Raw genomic sequence first — 21,958 nt, 5'->3', positions numbered from 1 at the left:
CACTGGACTGCCAGGGAAATCCCAGAAGAATTCCGTCACTGGATCATGAGTCTACCAAGACAGACAGACAGACAAATTAATAAATCATAGAAAAAGTTCCAAGTGGACAATGTTTCCTGGCTGCCCCAGTGACCAGGAACTTCAGAATAATCCACTACTGCCTCCTGAGCACCTCACAGTGAGATACAGGCAAGGGAAGGGGACTGTGCCTACACCCTGTCTAGCCCCTCTGATGGCACCCAGGCAGCAGCAGGCAGCCTCATGCATGGGAGCAGAGCCCAGTTAGGTGTTGATGGACAAATCGATAAATTGACCTGAGCTGAAAAAAAGCTATTGGTGCAATCATCTGAACTCAAAACTATTTGCACACGTAAGGAGAGAGATGGGAGGGAGAGGACATAAAAAATAAAAAGAGATCTGATATAACACAGGGCACAGGTCAATCATGCATTTATTAAAATTAATGTAATAATGAGAAATAAAACTCTATATGGTTAAAAAAATAACTATTTGCACACTTAAATCTAGTATACTATATATCATTAAAATATATAATTTTGGCTGTAAGCTTTAATAATCCATAGCTAATTTAAACAAGTTTTGCTATTATAATAATATTATATCATGTTCCTATATTTTCTTACAGGGCTTCCCAGGTAGTGCTAGTGGTAAGGAGCTTGTCTGTTGATGCAGGAGACATAAGAGACTCAGCTTTGATCCCTGGGTCCAGAAGATCCCCTGGAGGAGAGCATGGAAACCCACTCCAGTATTCTTGCCTGGAGAATCTCATGGACAGAGGAACCTGGCAGGCTACAGTCCATAGGGTTGCAGAGAGTCAGACACAACTTAAGCGACTTAGCACACATATTTTCTTACAGAGAAAAATGTTCATGGCCTATTAACTAGTAAAAAGCAGTGCACATAGTTATGTGATTTTTTTTTTTTTTTTTTTTTTTGGCCATGCCTGGCAGCACACAGGATCTTAGTTCCCTGACTAGGGATCAAACCCATGTCCCCTGTATTGGGAGGTCGGAGTCTTAACCAGTGGACTGCTGGAGAAGTCCCAATTAAGTGAGATTTTGAATGAAGTCTTTTTGTAGAGGAAGGTATCTTATTCTATTATGACCATTAAAACCTCTAGGAATGGCTTCCTGCCTATAGGAAATTTTGTTTCTTTCCCTCTACTCAGCACTCACCCAACACTAAAGCCTTGGGCACCTGTATAGTATTTCAAGACCCTGGGCAGGAAGGACTTGGCATGGAGTGGACCTTCAGAGGGTTAGCTTAGGATGGAGGTGGTGGAGACGGTGTGGAGGGAACTGTGGCCCCACTGACCTTCTCCTGTCTCCAGAGTGAGGTTCCTGACAGCTCCAAGGCCTTGCTTTCAGCCCCAGCCTCCCTTTCAGTTTGACCACCATTTGTTTCACTTCACTGAGACCCCTACAACTGGATACTGGGTTGCAAAGGGGAAAATATGAGCTATGAAAAGAGACACTATTTTTCCTCTTGGACTCCATGGTGAGGATGCAGAAGGAGAGGATAGAAGGCAACCCATATTTATTTCATCAGCTTTTCTGGATGGGGAAAGCCTTCAGTAATGCCACAAACGCTGGCTACTCTCCCTCCTGGTGCCCTGGGGAAGTCTTAGTATACAACTTGTGTCCCAGTGTGACTACTCGGTCATGTCCTAATTTGTGGCAGAATACAGAGGTAAGTGGTCAGCCTAAAGGAAGTGGTGCTAACATCACTCCTGGGGCTCCTCCGAAGGTCCCCGCTGACCTTGGGGGATGACCAGGAGGGGGATGTCACCCACTGTTTCTTTCCCTGCAGACCAGATTCTGCTATTGCCAGCCCTCCTTCTTCCTGAATATTTCTTCTCAGCCAGTCGTTAATCCCCAAGTTCCTACATTCAACAGACTTTAAGGGAGTGTCAGCTGTGGGTCAGGGCCTGGTCTCAGCACTGGGAGTACAGCTATGAAGGAAACATAGCCTGCCTCCACAGGACCGCCAGTCTAGCAGAGAGGAGGGGCACCATGATGAATTACAACTGTCTACACTCCAGTACTCTTGCCTGGAGACCCCCAGGGATGGGGGAGCCTGGTGGGCTGCCGTCTATGGGGTTGCACAGAGTCGGACACGACTGAAGTGACTTAGCAGCAGCAGCAGCCGCAGCATGCATCCAAGAGAGACTGCAGGTGCTGTGGCGGGTGTAAGGAGAAGGCCTGAACCAGTCCAGGGTTCAGACCTCTGCAAAATGTGAATAGTTTTCCGCTTTGACTTGTTCAATAGAAACAAGTACAAAGGTTCCTTTTGGTCCAAATGAGTACAATTCTGTCTTGAGTCATTAGTCAACAACAGCTGAAAGGTAACAGCAATCTCAGTGGTGGAATAAGTTCCAAAACTTCTGGGTGGCTCACAGTGTAAAGGTTTCTCTATCTTCCTTAAAATATAAGTGGGAGACTTCCCTGGTGGTCCAGTGACTAAGACTCCACATTCCAAATGCAGACTGCCTGGGTTCAATCCCTGGTCAGGGAACTAGATCCCACATGATGCCACTAAAGGTCCTGAAGACCAAAACTAAGACCCGGCACAGCCAAATAAATCAACAAATATTTTTTAAAATGTAGGTGGACTTCTCTCTGGTTTCCTCCAGGCTCCATCCCTCATTCCTTGTCTTATGGGCACCTGGTTTAATCCTGGATTTGCTGTTCTCTCGTTTTACATTCACCTCAGGGAGGAAACCCCTCTTCATAGCCTCTTACATTTCTCCCAGACAGACCTGCAGATGGAGCAGATGTCCTTGATGTTGGAAGAAGATGCTGTGAGTCCATGAGGGCAGCTCTGTGAGAACCAGTGTGAGCAGCTCATCTTCAGGAGCTGGGCACCTGCAGTGTGGAGCTACCAGAGAGAACGCACTTTATTTCTGATGCATCTTTCTTAAAATGCGCTTGGAGGCATTAAATCTCAATTCATCAATCAAGTCTGTCATGTTACATAAGAAATGAAACAAAGACAAACTTCTTCCTTCTTTCAGGGATGGGACCAGGAGGGGAGAGAACTGTGTGAAGCTTCTGTGACCAGTGGCTCAAATTTCTTTTAGGGAAAATGGAGCAAAGGAGTGTGAAAATGCCTCCCAATCTTCTAATTGAGGATATTTCTTCCTAGCTTTCATGTATCAATTTTCCTCCCCAGATGGTGTCTAGCCCTTTTGGGATGTAAAATGTCTCCTCATATGGAAATATTGAAAATATTCCATATGGATTAAGACCTTAACATGATGTTGGTTTGTGATTTTTCTTAGTATTGTATATATTTTTTCTTATTTAGGTTTTATATTTTAGTTTAACTTTCATTTTATATTGGAGTATAGTTGATTTACAATGTTGTGTTAGTTTCAGGTGTATAGCAAAGTGATTCATTTATACATATATTCATTCTTTTTCAGGTTCTGTTCCCATATATGTTATTACAGAATATTCGAGCCCCAACCCTAAAACCATAGCATCTAAATATCCTTAACTTCTAAACAGCTCATTGGAAGAGTCCCAGATTTCCTTTATGTATATTAACAAACTGTAGAATTATCTCTCCCATTAACACTGTCATACAAAAATAGAAAGCCAGGAATTTTATGAGAAATGTCAGAACAGAGGATGATTTTCCCAGCAGACTATCAGGGAAGATAGACATCAAGGATGTGCGCTGGATCAAGACAGGATGAGCTGGGTGGATATGCGGTGATGAGAGCTGTCAGACTGGCTGGTATGGCCATGTGACACTCCCCTTTGGAAATTCCAAGAAATAGTGTTGAGACACTTTGTGACTGTTTAGATGGTCATTTCCATCTACTGTTATTTGGGCAGATGTATGTATTATAGTCTTACTTTGTACTCACAGGCTGAAAAAAACAGCCGATATTTAGATTATACATTACATGAGATACTCGTAATTTGTAAAATTATGTGTCTTTTGGTAAATGTAAAAAAAATCCAGACAGTCCAGCAATTCTAAGGAGAATCTTGAAATAGTTGAGACATTATTGCATTCACATCAGACTAAAGGGAAAATAAAAACATATTATCATCTCAATAAATGCAGAGAAAGCATTTGAAAAAATCCAATGTCAATTCATGATAAAAAAAAAAAAAAAGCTTTCAGAAAGACAACGAATCTTGTAGGGATTCCTTGGGAATATCCTCAACTTTATAAAGAGCATCTACAAAAAAATCCTCATAATATTTTCATACTTGATATAGAGAATGAGTGTTTTTCTCCTAAAATCAGGAGCAAGGCAAGGGTAGGATCTATGGAAAAGAACAGTTCAAAAACAGACCTAGCATAGAGGATTAATTTATTTTAAACAAAGGTACAGAGGCGATTGAATGGAGGGAGGACAGTCATTTCAACAAATGATGCTGAAACACTTGGCCATCTCTCTGTTAAAAAAGAATTAAATTTTACCTCATGCTGTATGCAAAAATTAACTCAACAAGGATATTAAACCAAAATGCAAAACATAAAATTTCTAAAATAAAACATAATAGATGATCTCTTATGACTTTGGGTTATACAAAAATTTTTTAGATATGACAAAAAAGGAGTCATTCAAAAAAGAAAACCTTGATAAACTGAACTTCACCAAAATTAAAAACTTTAACTTTTCAAAAGACATTGTTAGGAAAATGCAAAGAAAATTCAGAGACTTGGGGAAAATATTTGCAGAACATATATCTTACAGAGTTATGTCTAGAATATATTAAAAATACTTAAAAACTAAAAATAAGAAAACAGAAAACAGACAGACGTCTCAACAAAGAAAATGCATGGATGGCAAATAAACACAAGAAAAGACACTGAACATCATTTGTCATTAAGGAAATGCAGATTAAAAGCAAAATGAGATACCACTCTACACACATTAGAAGGGTTAAAAAAAAATAACTGACAATACCAAATACTATGAAGGATGTGGAACATTTAGAGCTCTTAGACATTGCTGGTGACAATGCAAAGTTATACAACCAGTTTGGAAAATAGTTTGTCAGTATCTCATAAATACAAATGTATACTCACCATTTGCCCAAGAGCCCTATTCTTAGGTAATTGGCCAAAAGGAATGAAACTTATATTCAGAGAAAAACCTGTAAGTCAATGTTTATAATGGCTTTGTTTGTAATTGCAATGAATTGCAAATAAACCAAATGTCCTTCAACTGGTGAATGGATTAAAAATATGATACATCCATACAGTGGAATGCTACTTAGCAGTAAAAAAGGAATGAGCTGCTACTATATGAAACAACAGGAATAAATTTTAAACACATTTTTCTATGTGAAAGAAGTCAGGTTTTCAATGTCACATATTATATAGTTCTAATTATATGCTGACAAATGTCCATCCAGTCAAAGCTTTGTTTTTTCCAGTCATCACATATGGATATGAGAGTTGGACTATAAAGAAAGCTGAGAGCCACAGAATTGATGCTTTTGAACTGTGGTGTTGGAGAAGACTCTTGAGAATCCTTGGACAGTAAGGAGATCCAACTGGTCCATCCTAAAGGAAATCAGTCTTGAATATTCATTGGAAGGACTGAAGCTGAAGCTGAAACTCCAATCCTTTGGCCATCTGATGCAAAGAACTGACTCATTGGAAAAGACCCTGATGCTGGGAAAGATTGAAGGTGGGAGAAGAAGGGGAAAACAGAAGATGAGATGGTTGGATGGCATGACCAACTCAATGGACATGAGTTTGTGTAAGCTCTGAGAGTTGGTGATGGATAGATTGGCGTGCTGCAGTTCATGGGGTCGTAAAGAGTCGGACATGACTGAGTGACTGAACTGAACTGAATTATATGACATTCTGGAAAAGATAAAACTATAAAGACTAAAAAATAGATTGGTGGTTGCCCAGGGTTGGGATGGGGGAGGGAATATATTGGGGTGATGGACTTGTTCCATATCTTAATTGTAGCAGCAGTTACATGACCGCAGTTATCTGTTAGTTAAAGCCCATGGAATTGTATACTCCAATGGGTGATTTTTTTAGAGTATGTGACATATACCTTGGCTTCCTTGGTGGCTCAGTGGTAAAGAATCCTACTGCCAATGCAGAGATGCAGGTTCAAACCCTTGGTTGGGAGGATCCCCTGGGGAAGAAAATAGCGACCCACTTCAGTAGTCTTGCCTGGAGAGTGTGGACAGAGGAGCCTGGTGGGCTACAGCTCATGGGGTCACAAAGAGTCAGATACAACTTAGTGACTAAATAGCAACAAAATATACCTCAAGGAATCTGACTTAATAATAGAAAAAATTTAAAACAGTGCTTTTTAGGAATATATGCAAATGTGACAAAAATATATTAAAAGGGAAGAAAGAAAGAACATTAAGTACAAAATTCAGGCTTTTGGTTATGTCAGTTGGCTGGGACATGGGATGACAGAGAACTCAGTAGGTCCATGTAATTTACTATAAAGTTATTATTTCACTTAGGTGGTAGACTTTTGTGTGTTTTTATTTAAATGATTGATAGGTAGAAAAATTAAGAGGGGGCATGTGTGGACCAATGACCAGCATACATTGAAAACCAAGGATTATTGTTAGTTCCAGTCTGTACTCGGTATCTGATAATAAGAAAACAAAAGGACGTAAACTATAAGCAGAAATACCTTCCCAGGATACGACTTTGGGCCTTACTTTTCTCATCATCCCCTTTTCACAACATCAGTCATAAATTGCCGATGAGAAGGGCTGCTCCTTGCTTGTTTCTTTGTCACTAATACACCTGGCTCAGAAGGCCTGCCCAGGAGCTGGACCTCAGATAAAGCACTTCCTGCTCCGGAGCGCACATACACGTTACTAGATCATAAGATCTTCGTTTTAGGCCAACCAGGTCAGTTTCTTCTCCATGTTAGTTTCTTCTCCATGTTTTATCTCAGAATCTGACATCTTCACAGTAAAGCATCTTTGGAGTCGATACATGCTTTGAGCTGTGAATTCAAGTGTCTTCCTCGGCCTTCTCAGGCTCACTGTGGACTCTGTTCTGAGAAGGAAAGCCCTGGCTGTGAGGTGGGGGAAGTTCCAGGAGAATGTGCATGCTCAGACATGTCTGACTCTTTGCAAACTGTAGCCCACCAGGCTCCTCTGTCCATGAGATTTCCCAGGCAAGAATATTGGAGTGGATTGCCATCCCTCCTCCAGGGGATCTTCACCACCCAGGGATCGAACCCTCGTCTCCTATGCCTCCTTCAGTGGCAGGTGAATTCTTTACCACTGAGTCACCTGGCAAGGTTCCAGGAGAGAGGTGTGAAATTAAAGAGCTCCATCATAAGGAGGAAGAGAATGAGCACATCGGGAGACAGGGACTAAGACAAGGACTCAGGGGTGGGGCTGGGAGGAAGCCAGCTACCAGTCAGCTGGTGATGTACCAGGACCAGAAAGCAGTTCTATTGGCAGGTTCTGCAATGTTTTGAGTCACACTGACTGGGCACACGTGTTACACCCAAAGTGTAGCCTCACAGCACCTCAGAATCACACATTGCTGGGGTTAAACATGGCCTCTGTGCTTATTTCTAGAAAAGCATATTGCATGGAAAAATAATTAGCTCCCTTCTGCAGCTAGATTTGAACCCTAAGACTGAGTCAGTTCTCCTCCCTTCCACCTACACATTTTGCCTTAGGAGGTTTTGTATGAGCCTCATTTGATATCATAGACCTTATAGTGGTTAATGTGAAAGTGTTAGTTGCTCAGTCATGTCTGACTCTTTGTGACCCCCATGGACAGTAACCTGCCAGGTTCCTCTGTCCACGGAATTCTCCAGGCAAGAATACTGGAGTGGGTAGCCATTCTCTTTTCCAGGGGATCTTCCTGGAATATATATTTAACTGAGATATCTGGGTGAAAATACACCATCAGCCCCCCTGTCCAGGACCATTTATGTCCCCACATGTATCCTGGAAGAACTTTTGGAATCACTGATTCAAAACAAGTAAATTGTACATTGAAGAGAAAAAGGACACCATAGCCTTTACTATTAATTTTGTGTCTAAAAACAGGTAGCTAGTTCTTTACGCTTATAAGAAATTGGAATGTAATGTAATACATTTGCTATAATAAAGTTTTATTTAATTCTATTTAATTAAATTTAAGTATGTGAATGCTGAAGTGTCAATGATAAATTTATTTTTGGTAAGTGTAATGTAATATATTTTTCATATTGGAGATACAGTTTGATGAGGAATGGATATGTAATGTCACCGTTAAATTCAATGGGAAAATAGCACCCAGATGGGAAAGAACCTGCCTGCAATGTAGGAGACCCAGGTTCGATCCCTGGGTCAGGAAGATCCCCTGGAGAAGAGAATGGCTACCCACTCCAGTATTCTTGCCTGGAGAATTCTGTGGACAGAGGAACATGGCAGGCCACTGTCGATGGGGTCACAAAGAGTCAGACATGACTGAGCAACAAACACTTTCAATTTAGCCATTATTAGGTCTATGATATCAAATGAGGCTCATATAAAACCTCCACCATGGTCAACCTTAAAATTACCAACCATTTTGCAAAATGGTTCATTATTATCATTTGCACAGTTTCCCTTCCCTTAGCTCTTCCAACACCTGAACCATTTCCTTCTATTAGCTTCTATGGTGTTAGAATCAATAGTGCACATTGGCAGATATGGACACAACAGAGCCTCAGTGAAGAGTGGACTTCGCCCCACTCCCCTTCTCCTCCTCCTTGTTAATAGTATCAATCGTGAATCTCGTCACATCTAGAGCTGTAGGCTCCTTCTTAGTGGGACTCCTCTACTGCTGCCCATGCTGCCTCATGGGACAGTGAGGTCCTCTCAGGAACCTGTCTGTCTTAGACAAGAACTGGCTCCCACCTCCATCCCTTACCCTACACATCTCCCTTCTCCCTCAGGACAATGACCTTGACCAGCTGAAACTTGACCAGACTTCAGAGAACACTGAAGTCTCCTTTACTGTTTGGAACTTGCAGTGCAATGTGGGGACAAGGGGGACTGACCATCACAAGCTAAAATTTTAGGCTTGAGTTCTTTGTAAACGCTTCTGTGATAGCACTTATCTCAATAGATCAATATACTTACTTGCCTAGGGACTTTCTTGGCCACCCAGAGGTTAGAACTTCACTTTCAAATACAGGATGTGAGGGTTCAATCCCTGGTTAGGGAGCTAAGATTTCATATGCCTTGTGGCCAAAGAAACCAAAACATAAAACAGAAGCAATATTGTAACAAATTCAATAAAGACTTTAAAAAATTATTTTAAAATATATATTTACTTCTCTGTGTCATGATCTATTTAACCTGTGAGATAATCAGAGAAGAAACCTGTCATACATCTCTCTATATTATTCTTGACAAATGAAGTAAAATGGACAGAGCTTGGTCTAGGAATGGAAGTGAATGAATGACTAAAGACATAGCAATAGATCCAGAGCAGCTCTGAGTAGGAACTAGTTCAGCAGTCATAGGGACATCCTGGTTCCACCTTAGTAGAATTTTAGATTCATGCCCAGGAAGACACGAGGCAAGCAAGTAGGAAGTGTGTGTTGTCATTGCCCTCCCCTTGTTGTGAAAGCAGCAGGATGCTCGGGCCGTGCATCACACACCCAGCATAGGATAAAAGGGCTTCTGCTCTGAACTGTGCATCCACAGCCTACTCAGGAGCATCCTTCTGCCTGCACTGCAGCGGTGAGTGACTGGAAGGGGACAGAGCCTCAGTTAGGAGTGTGGGGGAGACAAACTCATGGTTGGTGGGGAAGAGGAAAGCAGAGGTGTCTGTGGAGGCAGCAAGAATCAGACTTTGGGGGGCAACTGGGAACAGGGCAGGGGGCAGTGAGCAAGGACCTGTGTGGGAGGCATTGGGGCCTGGGACACATGGCTCTCAGCACCACCCCCACGCTTCATCCTGAAACATGCATGCACCCAGAGACATCCTCCACAGGTCACTTCCCAGTGGGGTGTATTTGCCTCTGTGTTTCTACGGGGCCCACTTAGAGGCAGATAGCATGGTTGTGGGCAGGAGTAGAGTGAGGGAACTGTCTTGCCAGGTCAGTTGAGCTTGAGATCCGTTTCCACTTTCCTCCTAAACATCACAGCTCAGGAAGCAGCTGGGCTTAGGAGCATAGGCCCTAGTAAGACCGCTCACAGGGGAGACACTGGTCTGGAGCTTGTGCACTGACCTTTTCCTTGAATGTGTCCAGGCTCACTGACCTCCCGCCGAGATGTCCTGCCAGCAGAACCAGCAGCAGTGCCAGCCCCCTCCCAAGTGCCCCTCCCCCAAGTGCCCCCCAAAGAGCCCAGCACAGCATCTGCCTCCCGCCTCCTCGTGCTGTGCTCCCACCTCCGAGGGCGGCTGCTGCCTGGGCCCCCACAGGCGTCCCAGGTCCCACCGCTGCCGGCGCCAGAGCTCCAGTTCCTGCGACGGTGATGGTGGTCTGCAGTCCGGGCGCTCTGGCTGTGGCCAGGGATCTGGGGGCTGCTGCTGACCTGGCCTCCTGATGCTGAGACACGTGATTTCAGAGGAAACAAGAATCCAAAAGCCAAGGAAAAGCCCCAGCTGATGCATCCTTTCTTGGACACCCTAATCGTTGTTTCCCAGGCTGACTGGCTGAAATGTTCACAGCAGGGTGGTAAGCTCTCCCTAAGAGACTCCAAGGTGTGTTTCCCAAGAGCCTGTGGGCTCCCTGCTCTGTGCCTCACAGTGTTCTCACCTGTTTGACCACATAGGGAAATAAAACCTCTTCTCACACCACATGCCTCTCACCTGTCCATTGACTGCTCCACCCAACCCCCTCCCTCAATTCCTGAAGGTCCAGCTTGCCTGCACCATGGAATGATCCTGGCAGGGGCCTGGCACATTAATAGGTCTGCTTTTTCTCACATGGGCTTGTGTGGGCGGCCCAGTGGGAGTTTTGGGGGTGGCAGGTGGGAGAAGAGGAGCTGTTTGGTTGCTGAGAACACTCTCAGAAAAAGGCCATGTATAACATGGGAGAGGAGGGATGAGCTGTCCTCGGAATCCGTTTCTCTGCTGAGGCTAGTGTGAAGGATCAGACATTGAGGAAAATGAGACCAAAGAGGATGGAGGACTTGGAGGCGAAAGAAAGACCTGGTGGAGAAAGAGCAAGTTCATCTGAAAATAATGAACTTGGGAGAGAGAGGTGAACTGGACAGGCAGTGAACTCTCAAGAAACCCAAACTGAGGGCTTTCCTGGAAAGAATACACGGGGCATCCAGCAAGTGAGAACCTCTGGGCTTTGAGAAAACTGAGAAGAAAAGAGGACATGAGAAGCATCTCAGAGGGTTGCAGACTGGATGCCTGTACATTTTTTTTCAAGAGATTTGATGTAGAATGGAACTCATTTCCATTACTTTTTGGCTATTGAATGCTAGTTTTCGAATCCAATAGCAATAAAGAGTCATTCACTCAGATAACTGGAGTTGATGCTGGCTTCAGCTGCATGCTTTATTCCTGGCCTCTCTAGCATGATGATAATCTTGGAGTGGTCCTGAGACTATTCACATGGTACCTCCCAGAGACAGCATCCCAAGAGGACCAGGAGGAATCTACATGACCTTTCATGGTCCAGGCTCAGAAGTTACACAGCATCACTTCTACCATAGTCTATGGGTTAGAGATGTCATAAGCCTGTCTAGATTTAAGGGGAGGGAACACAGACTTTATTTCTCAATGAGCAGGGAGTCGAGGAATTTTTAGCTATGTTTTAAAATTATCTCAGTGGGCATATTGACCACTAACCTCACTTCTTTCCAGCTCATACTACCTATTCTTGAAGCCTTAGTATAAATTTTGAAAAGGCTCAAATACTGGCCATGATTACAAAATATTCAAGTTTTGAAGAGAAAGACTGTTCCCACAGCCTTTGTGTATCTAGAAAGTTCAGAATCATTATTGCAACAATAATGTCTTATCAAAGACATCCATTTTTTTACATATGTCATGTTAAGTCATTACTTCATTCTACAAAGTTAAAATAAAATACAATGGAAAAATGCAGCTATTTTCTCCTTCCTTCCGGAAATCTCCAGCCCAGGGACTCCTGGCTCTTGAATCCCATGAGTTCCTCTTAAACACCTTAACTGGGTTACCACAGAGCAACATCTTAGCTCCCGCCCTACACAAAGAGCCATTTGGAAGTCTGAAGACCTCATTCACTGTCCCTAAGTGGTACAAGTGACAATGGCTAGATGCCTCAATCTTGTCAAATGGGAACTTGTCCATTTGACAAGATGTCCAAACTCTATGACCTAAGTTCCAAGGATTTCCCACATACTTAGAGCAAGTACCATTCCAGTTAATGATAATTTCATTTCATGTCAGTCTATACTCTGTCTGTTACACAACAAGCTTCTCAAGGCTGGGAACTGTGTCTGATACAGTGCTGAATTCGCTATGTTCAACACATTTCTGAAATGTGTACTCAATGTACGTTGTTTGAACGAATGAAGAATTATAAACACCCAGCCTTCAAAAGTCCTGAGGGTCAAGGGCAGACATTTGAGCAGCTTAGGGACTATTCAGCTCCCTTTTATCAGAAACATGTCTGGGAATCTACCAAGGGAATGTTGAAGGCCTGGGGCTGGAGAGTTTGAGGATCTGTCACTCAGATGATAACCCTTCACTGTCTCCACTCTTCATATAGGGTCCCCCTTTTTGCCCCTTGGCTATACATCAAAGGAGGAAAAGAGAAAGTCCGGGGGTTGATCAACAGTCTTGATCCAGATCGTCTCTGCCCAAAGGCCTTTCTGTTTCCCTGCTGCCTTCAGGTTCCTTACACTGTGGGCTGAGAGTCATAGAGTCAGGATCTGCAAAATGTCATTGAAAGGGCAAAAGGACGGGATATGTACGCGTGTGTGTGTATTTCAATGTTACACCTGCTTTATTTATTTCCCCCAGTGTCACTGAGCAGAGATGTCCTGCCAAGAAAAATCAACAATGTCATCTCCCTCCCCATGTCTAAATCTCACATATCCTTTAGACTGTTTGTCTCCAGTCTCATTCTTCTGTGATTCCAGCTCTGGCGGGGGAAAGTCTACCTGATCCCTCACGAGGACCACACATCCCACTGACACTATACCAGAGCATTCTGGAGACCCCTGTTGCTGTCACAGCTCTGCGAACCTCTCTTGCTCTGGGTCACAAGGACCACAGAGCATCAGGGTTGGGGCAGCCCAGGGGCCAAGGAGCTGCCCAGTCTGGTGCTTCTCCTCGTTCCCTCCCTGGCATGGCCATGGCTGGGCTCCCAGGGTGCCACTCAGGGGCCTCAGCTGGACCATGCAGCTCATTTCCACGGCTTTCCAGAGCTCTGTGCCACTCCCAGCTTGCCCCCTGTCTGTGACCTCATGGAATTATAAAGATTCTCCTGCTGAGCACCATCTGACTGTGGGTTGCGTTTGCACCATTCTACTCCCACCCTCCCCTTTCCAGGCTCCCCAGGGATTTTCCTTTCCCCTTGCTTCCTAGAGAACAGCCCAGCACTTTGTGTGAAAGCAACCACAGGATCGGAGCAGGGGGAGGAAGGAGGTCTTCTTCCACCCAAATGGAGCTTTCCGGAGAGTGAGTCAGGTGAAAAGTCAGGAGCTGTCAGGGAAAGAGATGCCCTGTGCAGAGCAAGATTCTGCATTCCCTGGGCCTCTTTGCAGCTCCTTTACTCTTTGCAGTTTCCTTTGCTCTTGAGTGCTGCTCCTTCCCCATCCACCATGCCCTTCATTCTGTGTCTCCTCCCAGCTCACACTCTCAGAACCCCTTCATTTGGTGAGCTTCTCCAATCCACTCCTTCCCATCCCCCAGTTTCAAATTCTTCCCATTTACACTCTACAACCTCTCCTCTCTCATCCTTCATTGATGACTGGCTTAATAGTCTCCTCTTCCATCCTCTTTAATCTTGTTCTTCTTTGGCCTCTTTCTGATTCTCTGCCCTCTCGGCCCTGCCATTCAGCTGAGGAGCCTGGAACAACGTTCTTACAGAAACTCCGTGAGTTGACCCTGAGGATTTCAACATCCGTACTATCTCCTCTCTTTCCTACAGGAAAACTTAAGACTTTCACTAACTTGTCCCCCCCATCCTTAACCCTACCTTCACCCTAGTACATGATCCCCCAAAGCTTGCTGTGAGTTGAGGAGAGTATGAGCTGCTATGTTTGTGTTCCTGAGACAGGGTTCTGCACCCAACATTGGGCGGCCTGGGGTGGGGCGAAGACATGGACACGTTAGACAAAGGTTGCAATGTGAAAGAAAAGCTCTATTTTTTCACAAGGACATCAAGAAGGAGAGGTGAAGCTCTCCTGAGCTCTTGAAGCCTTCTGGGAAAACCTTCTGGGAAAACATTTGGAAATCTCCAAGGGAGATCTCTGCAGGAGAGAAGGGCACAGGAACCAAATGTACCAGAAGAGGTAGATTCCAGTCATGTTAGAACCAAATGTTTTTACTTAATCTCATGATCCAGGTCAGCAGCAGCCCCCAGATCCCTGGCCACAGCAAGAGCACCTGGACTGCAGACCACTGTCCCTATCACAGGAGACCTAGCTCTGGTGCCGGCAGCGGCGGGACCTGCGGCGTCTGTGGGGGCCCAGGCAGCAGCCACCCTCGGAGCTGGGAGCACAGCCTGAAGAGGTTGGAGGAAGACCGTGTGCTGGGCTCTTTGGGGGCACTTGGGGGAGGGGCACTTGGGAGGGGGCTGGCACTGCTGCTGGTTCTGCTGGCAGGACATCTCGGTGGGAGGTCAGCAAACCTGAGCAAAACAGAAATGAAACAAGTACGTGTCAATGCAGAAGGTTCAGGCCACTGTATAATTTATTTGTAGGTCCTTCTCCCTTCAGACCAATTGGTCCTGGAGTCAGGATCAGAAGTGCTGAGGTCCAGCCCCGGAAGGACCAGGAATACCCAAGGGATGAGTGGCATCGGCAAGGAAGACAGACAGACAGACAGACACACACACACAGAAGGTTGCGTAGAAGAGGTAGCTTTTTTTAAAATATATTTAGGATAGCTCAGTTTTTATAGAATGAACGTTACCTCCCCCTTAAGTCACCACATATTACATCAGATATTGGTTTGTGCTTCCGTCAATATTTTTTTCCCATGTTTTTCCCCTATGCATTTATCTAGAACGTTTTCGATTACAGGGTTTATACTTAAATGTCCCATACATAGTCTTCTTGCCTCAATGGCCTAACATTCTTACTCTAACAAAAACAATGTTCCACAAATCTCAGGTATAGTGTAAATTCTTTGGACAATAAAACAATACATGGGAAGGGTCACAGTAACATGTTTGACATTTCTGAGAATAGTACCATGAGAAAACCCTGATATTTTTTTTTTACCTGAAACCACAAAAATCTCAATTTACAATGATTAACTATTAAACAGCAAAAACACCTCTAAAGCAGCAAAACACCTCTATTAATAGTGAGATAATGGCAGTGAAGCTGGTTAATATAAATCTTCTATTAAAATCCTATGTACCCCATTTTCTAATTTTACAAAAATACCCACAATATCCCATGTTGTTTAAAGAAAGGGAAACAATAAACAAATAGCAGCAAGGAAATAGCAATAGTGAAAACCCTTTTAACCAAGGAGCAAGTAAACTGAAGCAGTGTATCTACTTCTAAATCTAAATGCCTCTACTCTTTTCTATTCTAGAACATTATAATCTTTTAAGCAAGCAGCCAAATTATACCTGTGGCCTTTTCTTTTTTGACTTGATGTTTATGGTCGTGTCCTGAGCCAGAGCAATCATGAGCATTTCCAAAAAGGCTTGCACTTTTCCAGTGAGGCTTTATTACTATTATATTTCCAAAAATTAATAGAAAGCCCAACAACAGTAAGACAGAAGGAAGAAAGGGACATACCGGGCCCCCGGGACAACCTCGAGGGGAAGAGCTGCCTTGCAGGTTCCTCTCTCGTCCCATGACCTTGTCACCGACTGGGCGCATCCCAGCAGCTCCCGACACAGAAGAGAGATGGAATCTGATTTGGAGTTAAATGTGCCTACTGTTTGCCTACTGTTGTCTTTGCTTCATCTCTCTCCTGGAAGGAAAGGAAGCTGGCAGACTTCCAGATGAGTCTTCAGAGACACTGCGAACACCCTACAGATGTAGTGTGAATGGCGCCCCCTGCAGGCAGGCAGTGCACACGACACACAACTGTCCCATAAATCGCCTGCAGTGCAGGATATTCCGGTTCGATTCCTGGGTCGGGAAGATCCTCTGGCGAAGGGATAGGCTACTCACTCCAGTATTCTTGGGCTTCGCTTGTGGCTCAGACGGTAAAGAATACGCCTGCAAGGCAGGAGACCTGGGTTTAATCCCAGGGTCAGGAAGATCCCCTGGAGGAAGGCATGGCAACCCACTCCAGTATTCTTACCTGGAGAATCCCCATGGACAGAGGAGCCTGGTGGGCTCCAATCTATGGGGTCACAAAGAATCGGACATGACTGAGCGACTAAGTACATTCCAGACACCAAGTGAGGAGCAAGGAGATCACTGAGGGTGTGAGGAGAAAAGGGTGCAGGTCTGGGAAAATGAGGAAGGAGAGACGCTGAGGTCTGCTGCATCACAAAACCCCTGACATGGTGTATGGACTCTTCTTCCTCACAATCCCAGCCTTGCCGCTCACCATGGGAAAATTTCTGCCACCTCCATCCTGTCTTCCTATTGCCGCCTCCTGGCTGAAGCACAGGTTCATCTGCTCAGCCCCTTCAGCTCAGGCTCTCTGCCCAGCTGACACTCACCTGAGTCTGTGCAAGCAGGAGAGGCTCTTGTTGAGTTGACTGTGGACCTTGGATCCCAGGACCCGAGCCCTTTTATGCTGAGCTTTCTGTTGCACAGCCCAGGTGTGTGTCCTCAAGCTCAGCCCAAGGTGACAGGACCACATCCTTCCAGGACCAGGCTGTCAGCAGTTTCTGAGGCACAGATTGTGAGGAAGGACAAACAGAACAGGAAATTTCAATGACAATTCAATTACCCATAGCTCAGGTCCACTGGCTGCCATTCTACTTTTATTTACTCATTCAGCTCACATACCCTGCACTCAGGATTTATCCTTTGTGGGCACTGGTAATGCAGAGACACACAGAACTGCTTTTGACTAGCTCATAGAGACAGATCGACAATGGAACAACTCAGTAGATCCTATGTGCTAAGTGATGGGGCACATGTGTGTGCACTGCTCTGCAGATCCCCTGATGGGAATAAAGTGTTTGCCTTCTATGATATGTGTGTTGATTCAGCTGAGCTTACTGGATCATGGAAATGGGATGGGTAAGGAGTGAAAGAATGAAGCTGGGATCATGGCGTGTGACACGAAACTCTTGAGAGAACCTCATGGCATCTGCAGCATGGAGTGCTGGGTAAGAAGGGAGTGAAGCTGAGGTAGGACTTGGTAGAGGAGTGGGACGATGTCAAAATATGACCTGCATCTGCTGGGCTAACGGAAATCACAGTGAATGGAAGACAAAGGGCATCTGTCATGTGGTTGTCAGTGGAACACGTGAGGTCACAACTAATTCTATATATTTTACTGAAAATTGATGAAGATTTTTGTTAAGTTTGTTGATATGATGAGGTTGATGGGGCTGTATGCATTTCACCTACCAAATAACTGCTTAAGTTTTTATATGGGGCTTCCCTCGTGGTTCAGATGGTAAAGAATCTGCCTGCAGTGTAGACCTGGGTTCAATCTCTGGGTTGGGGAGATCCCCCAGGAAAGGGAATGACAACCTACTCCAGTATTCTTGCCTGGAGAATTCCATGGACAGAGGAGCCTGGCAGGCTACAGTCATGGAGTGGCAAAGAGTTGAACAAGACTGAGCAAACACGCACACGTAGTTAATAAACAGCAGAGCTGTACTTTGATCCCTGATATCATGGCTTCAATTTGAGAGAGGATTTATGTATAATAGAACTGCTATGTTAAAGAGTATGAGGGAAGGGGTTTAGTCACAATCGTCATTGCCACCAAAGGAACTTGAAGAACCACATTGGTCCTCTAATGATCCTGTCAGCTGGGACCTGTATGTTAGCCAGTGACACGGGCATCAGGAATGAGTCTCTGACCAGGGAGGGAAGGATGTGTGGAGTGTATTAGAAAGGAAGGACATGGTTCTTGAGTCAGTCCTCAAGAGACCAGCCAGGCCATGGAAGCAGGGCTCAAAGACCTTACTTGGGGATTGGAAAAAGATGGGCTAAAACACTTCTCTGGTTTCCTTAGAAGTCACCTCATGAGTATTCATCCAGGGCTTGGATCTTTGGGGATCTACAGTCAGTTCCTCAGCACTCAGCCTGAGGGAGGCTGTGGCTGGTAAAGCCCCTTAGCCCCTGCCCTAGAGGCAATTCTGGAAGCTCCCATGGTCTCTTGGGAGGCAGGGGCAAGGAAGCAGGGGAATGTCAGGAATGACCCAGCATGTGCCTGTTTGTGTAAGAACCCTCTCCTGCCCCTCCTGGGCCAATCCCGGAGCCAAAGACATCCTGGCTCTAGCATCTCATCCACTCTGACTCCCCAGGGACTCCTGCCTGTGACCAGGGTGAGTGGGAAGTGGAGGCAGAGGGACTCTGAGCAGGACTGGGGAGGAGTTGACGGCTAGGAGGTTAAGAGCAGAGCAGAAGGTGGGGAGGAAGGAGGGAGGCTGTGGAAAGAAGGGGCTGTCTTTGATTCCTGCTACACTGAGTAGGAATAACATTCAGAAGAAGAGGGAAAGACTGACTTAAGAAGTGTTTGGGCTTCCCTGGTGGCTCGGGCATTAAAGAATCTGCCTGCAGTGTGGGAGACCTGGGTTTGATTCCTGGGTCGGGAAGATCCCCTGCAAAGGGAACAGCTACCCACTTCAGTATTCTTGCCTGGAGAATCCCAAGGACAGAGGAGCCTGGAGGGCTACTGTCCATGGCATCACAAAAAGCTGGACACTACTGAGCGACTAACAACACAGCACCAAGAAGTCACTGGCACTCTGCCACTCTGGAAGCTGTCCTGGGTTAAAAGGTGTGTATTGACTTCACTGAGATTAGGGGCCTATTTGTATTAAAATGATGGCACTTGAGAAACTTGAATTCTGCATGCAAGTCTTTGAAGATGGAGAAATCCCTGCTTCCAAGGAGAACAAATGTTCACTACATTTGGATTTAAATCTATGTACTTTTAACTCAGGGAAAAATTTATATTATTTCTTTCTGGATGCTTTTCCACATGTCTCAGAATGTATTTATCATGAACTCATTAAATTCACTAAAAGAGATAAAGAGCATGACTCTTGATTTAACCTATCAAAAACTCCGATTATTCTCTTGCAGGTTGATCGATCTCTTGCCAAGATGTCCTGCCAGCAGAACCAGCAGCAGTGCCAGCCACCTCCCAAGTTCACCCCCCAGGTGCTGTGCCTCTAAGTGCTCCCCAAAGTGACCCCTGAAGAGCCCCCCAGTCTCCTCCTGCTGCGGTGTCAACTCCAGGGGCTGCTGCAGCTCTGGGTGTGGGGGCTGCTGCCTGAGCCACCACAGGCACTGCAGGTCCCACCACTGCAGACCCCAGAGGCCTGAGTGCTGTGGCCAGTCCTTGCAGGGCTCCAGGTGCTGCAGAGGCTCTGGGGCTGTTGCTGACCCAGACCTTTGGTATCACAGAGAAATCCATAGAAGAACCTCAAGAGTGAAGCTTTTCCCTCTTCCTCCTCTCTTCGTGGGGTTCTGAAGACCTGTGACGTGTCCTGTTTGTTCTGATCACCCAAGGTTTTTACTGGATCCAGACCCCTTCCTACTTCCCTTCTCACGACAAGAAAGCTCTGTTGCCTACTTACAAGATGCCCTCAACATTGTCCATCCCATTCTCTTGAAATCCCCTACAGCTCAGAGTCCTTGCAACACACAGACATAGGATGCCTTGGTAAGAATGGAGTCTGATAAAGGGTTAAAATACCAGAATTTTCCAGAAAGGTAATCGTAGAAGAGTGATTGCTTAATAGAGCTTCTCAATGGGATTGCCCTGGGCAATCATGGACTGTGAGCCCTGGGTCCTCTTAGCCCAAGAAGTCACCGGAAGAACCTGGGGATCCCCGGGCTGAGCATTTTAGGCCACCAGCAGACTGGTCAGTTTAATCTATCATGCTACATGTAAATTATTTTAATTTTTCTGCATACCATGACAACCACATTTGAAAATTATTTGGAATTCGAGTAGATGGAGAAAGGTGTATTTAACAGAACTCCTTCCATTTGATTTAAAATGCTTGGTGTCAGAGAGTGACAGGGTGGGCTCCCTGTGTTATTTAGCAACTTCCCACTATCTATTTTGCACACGATAGTGTGTATATGTCAAGGCCACTTTCTCAATTTATCCCACCTTCGCTTTGCCCTGCTGTGTCCATAAGTTCGTTCTCTACTAGGACCATCAGTACCATTTTTCTAGATTCCACATTTATGCATTAATATATGATACTTGTTTTAATTTTTTTAGTCTTATACTTCACTCTGTATGAGAGGCTCTAGCTTCCCCCACCTCACTACAGATGGCCTAGAGGAATGGAATGGGGGGAGGGGAGGTAGGCTCAGGAGGGAAGGACATGAGCTTGCCTCCCCTCCCCCACCATTGGCTGATTCAGAAACCAACACAAAATTGTAAAATGATTTTCTAGCAATTAAAAATAAAATAAAATAAAATGCTTGGCCTGAGATTTGGTACCCCAGAGGGACAAGCCTAAATGATAACTCGTTGTCACTCAGCTACCTTCTGGGGAGGGTGAGTCTGCCTCATCCTTGTCTTCATTTATGTCTCAGCCTCTCCTTGAAGCAAATCTTACATAAATGTTTAAATAATCTAGGCTGAGGGGTACTGAAGTCTGATCCTGCCGAGTCCCTCTGGCTCAGTCCATGGCTAAGAGAGACAGAATGGCCTGAGGGGCACGGGGTATAAAACTAGGATCTGGGCTAGGCCCACTTTCATTTCTGCCACCTGGCTCATAGCTGAGCTTCAGGCAAATTGAATCATCAAAATGTAGTACTTTTATACTTCAAAAGACACTGTCAGGAAATGGAAAATATAATCCACAAAATGGGAAGAAGTATTTGTAAATCATAAATTTGATTTAAGAGATTGTATACAGACAATAAAGTCTTCCCATGTGGTGCTAGCGGTAAAGAACCTACCTGCTAAAACAGGAGATGTTAAGAGATGCTTGTTCGATCCCTGGGTCAGGAAGATCCCCTGGAGGAGGGCATGGCAACCCACTCCAGTATTCTTGCCTGGAGAATCCCATGGACAGAGGAGCCTGGTTGGCTATAATCCAAAGGGTCACAAAGAGTTGGACATGACTGAAACAACTCAGCACGCACGCGTGCAGAGTATATGAAGAACTCAACAACTCAATAAGGGAAAGGACATATAACCCAATTAAAAATGGACAAAGGCTCCGAATAGGCATCTCTCCCAGAAAATACATAAATTCACAACGGCACATGAAGACACTCAGCATAATTAGCTGTGGAGTAATGCAAATCAAAACCAGAACGGGACTCCACTTCACACCTACTTGGATGACTATAATGAAAAAAGACAGAAAATAGCAAGGGTTTACAAAGTTGTGAAGAAATTGGAACCCATTGCTGGTATGGATATAAAATGATGCAACCACTTTGGGAAACAATTTGATAGTTCCTCCAAATATGAAACATGGAGTTGCCATATTGTCCTGCAATTCCACTCCTGGATTTGTCTCCAAGGGACATGAAAACATATATCCACATGAAAACTTGGATAAGAATGCTCATAGTCATTCTATTTTTAACTGTTGAGGAACCATTTTTACATAGTGAGTACACCATTTTATACCCCCACCAAGAATATATGAGTTCCAGTTTTATTACACCCTCTCCAAAGCTTATCTTAAAAAAAAAAATGTTTGTGGTAGCCATCCTAATAGCTGTTT

The 21,958-nt window shown here is 44.8% G+C and overlaps 1 protein-coding gene across 1 annotated transcript; it reads left to right on the top strand.

Annotated features, from left to right (window-relative positions):
* Positions 1–10,249: 10,249 nt before the first annotated feature.
* On the top strand, positions 10,250–10,513 carry LOC133040141 (late cornified envelope protein 3B-like). The gene has a single exon (XM_061119895.1). The coding sequence runs from the start codon at positions 10,250–10,252 to the stop codon at positions 10,511–10,513; it is 264 nt and encodes an 87-aa protein (XP_060975878.1).
* Positions 10,514–21,958: the final 11,445 nt, after the last annotated feature.

Source organism: Dama dama, chromosome 20 (genome assembly GCF_033118175.1).
Source record: "Dama dama isolate Ldn47 chromosome 20, ASM3311817v1, whole genome shotgun sequence".
Classification (NCBI taxonomy): Eukaryota; Metazoa; Chordata; class Mammalia; order Artiodactyla; family Cervidae; genus Dama; species Dama dama.
Note: the sequence above shows the minus strand (reverse complement) of the source record. Positions and strands in the feature narration are given on the sequence as shown.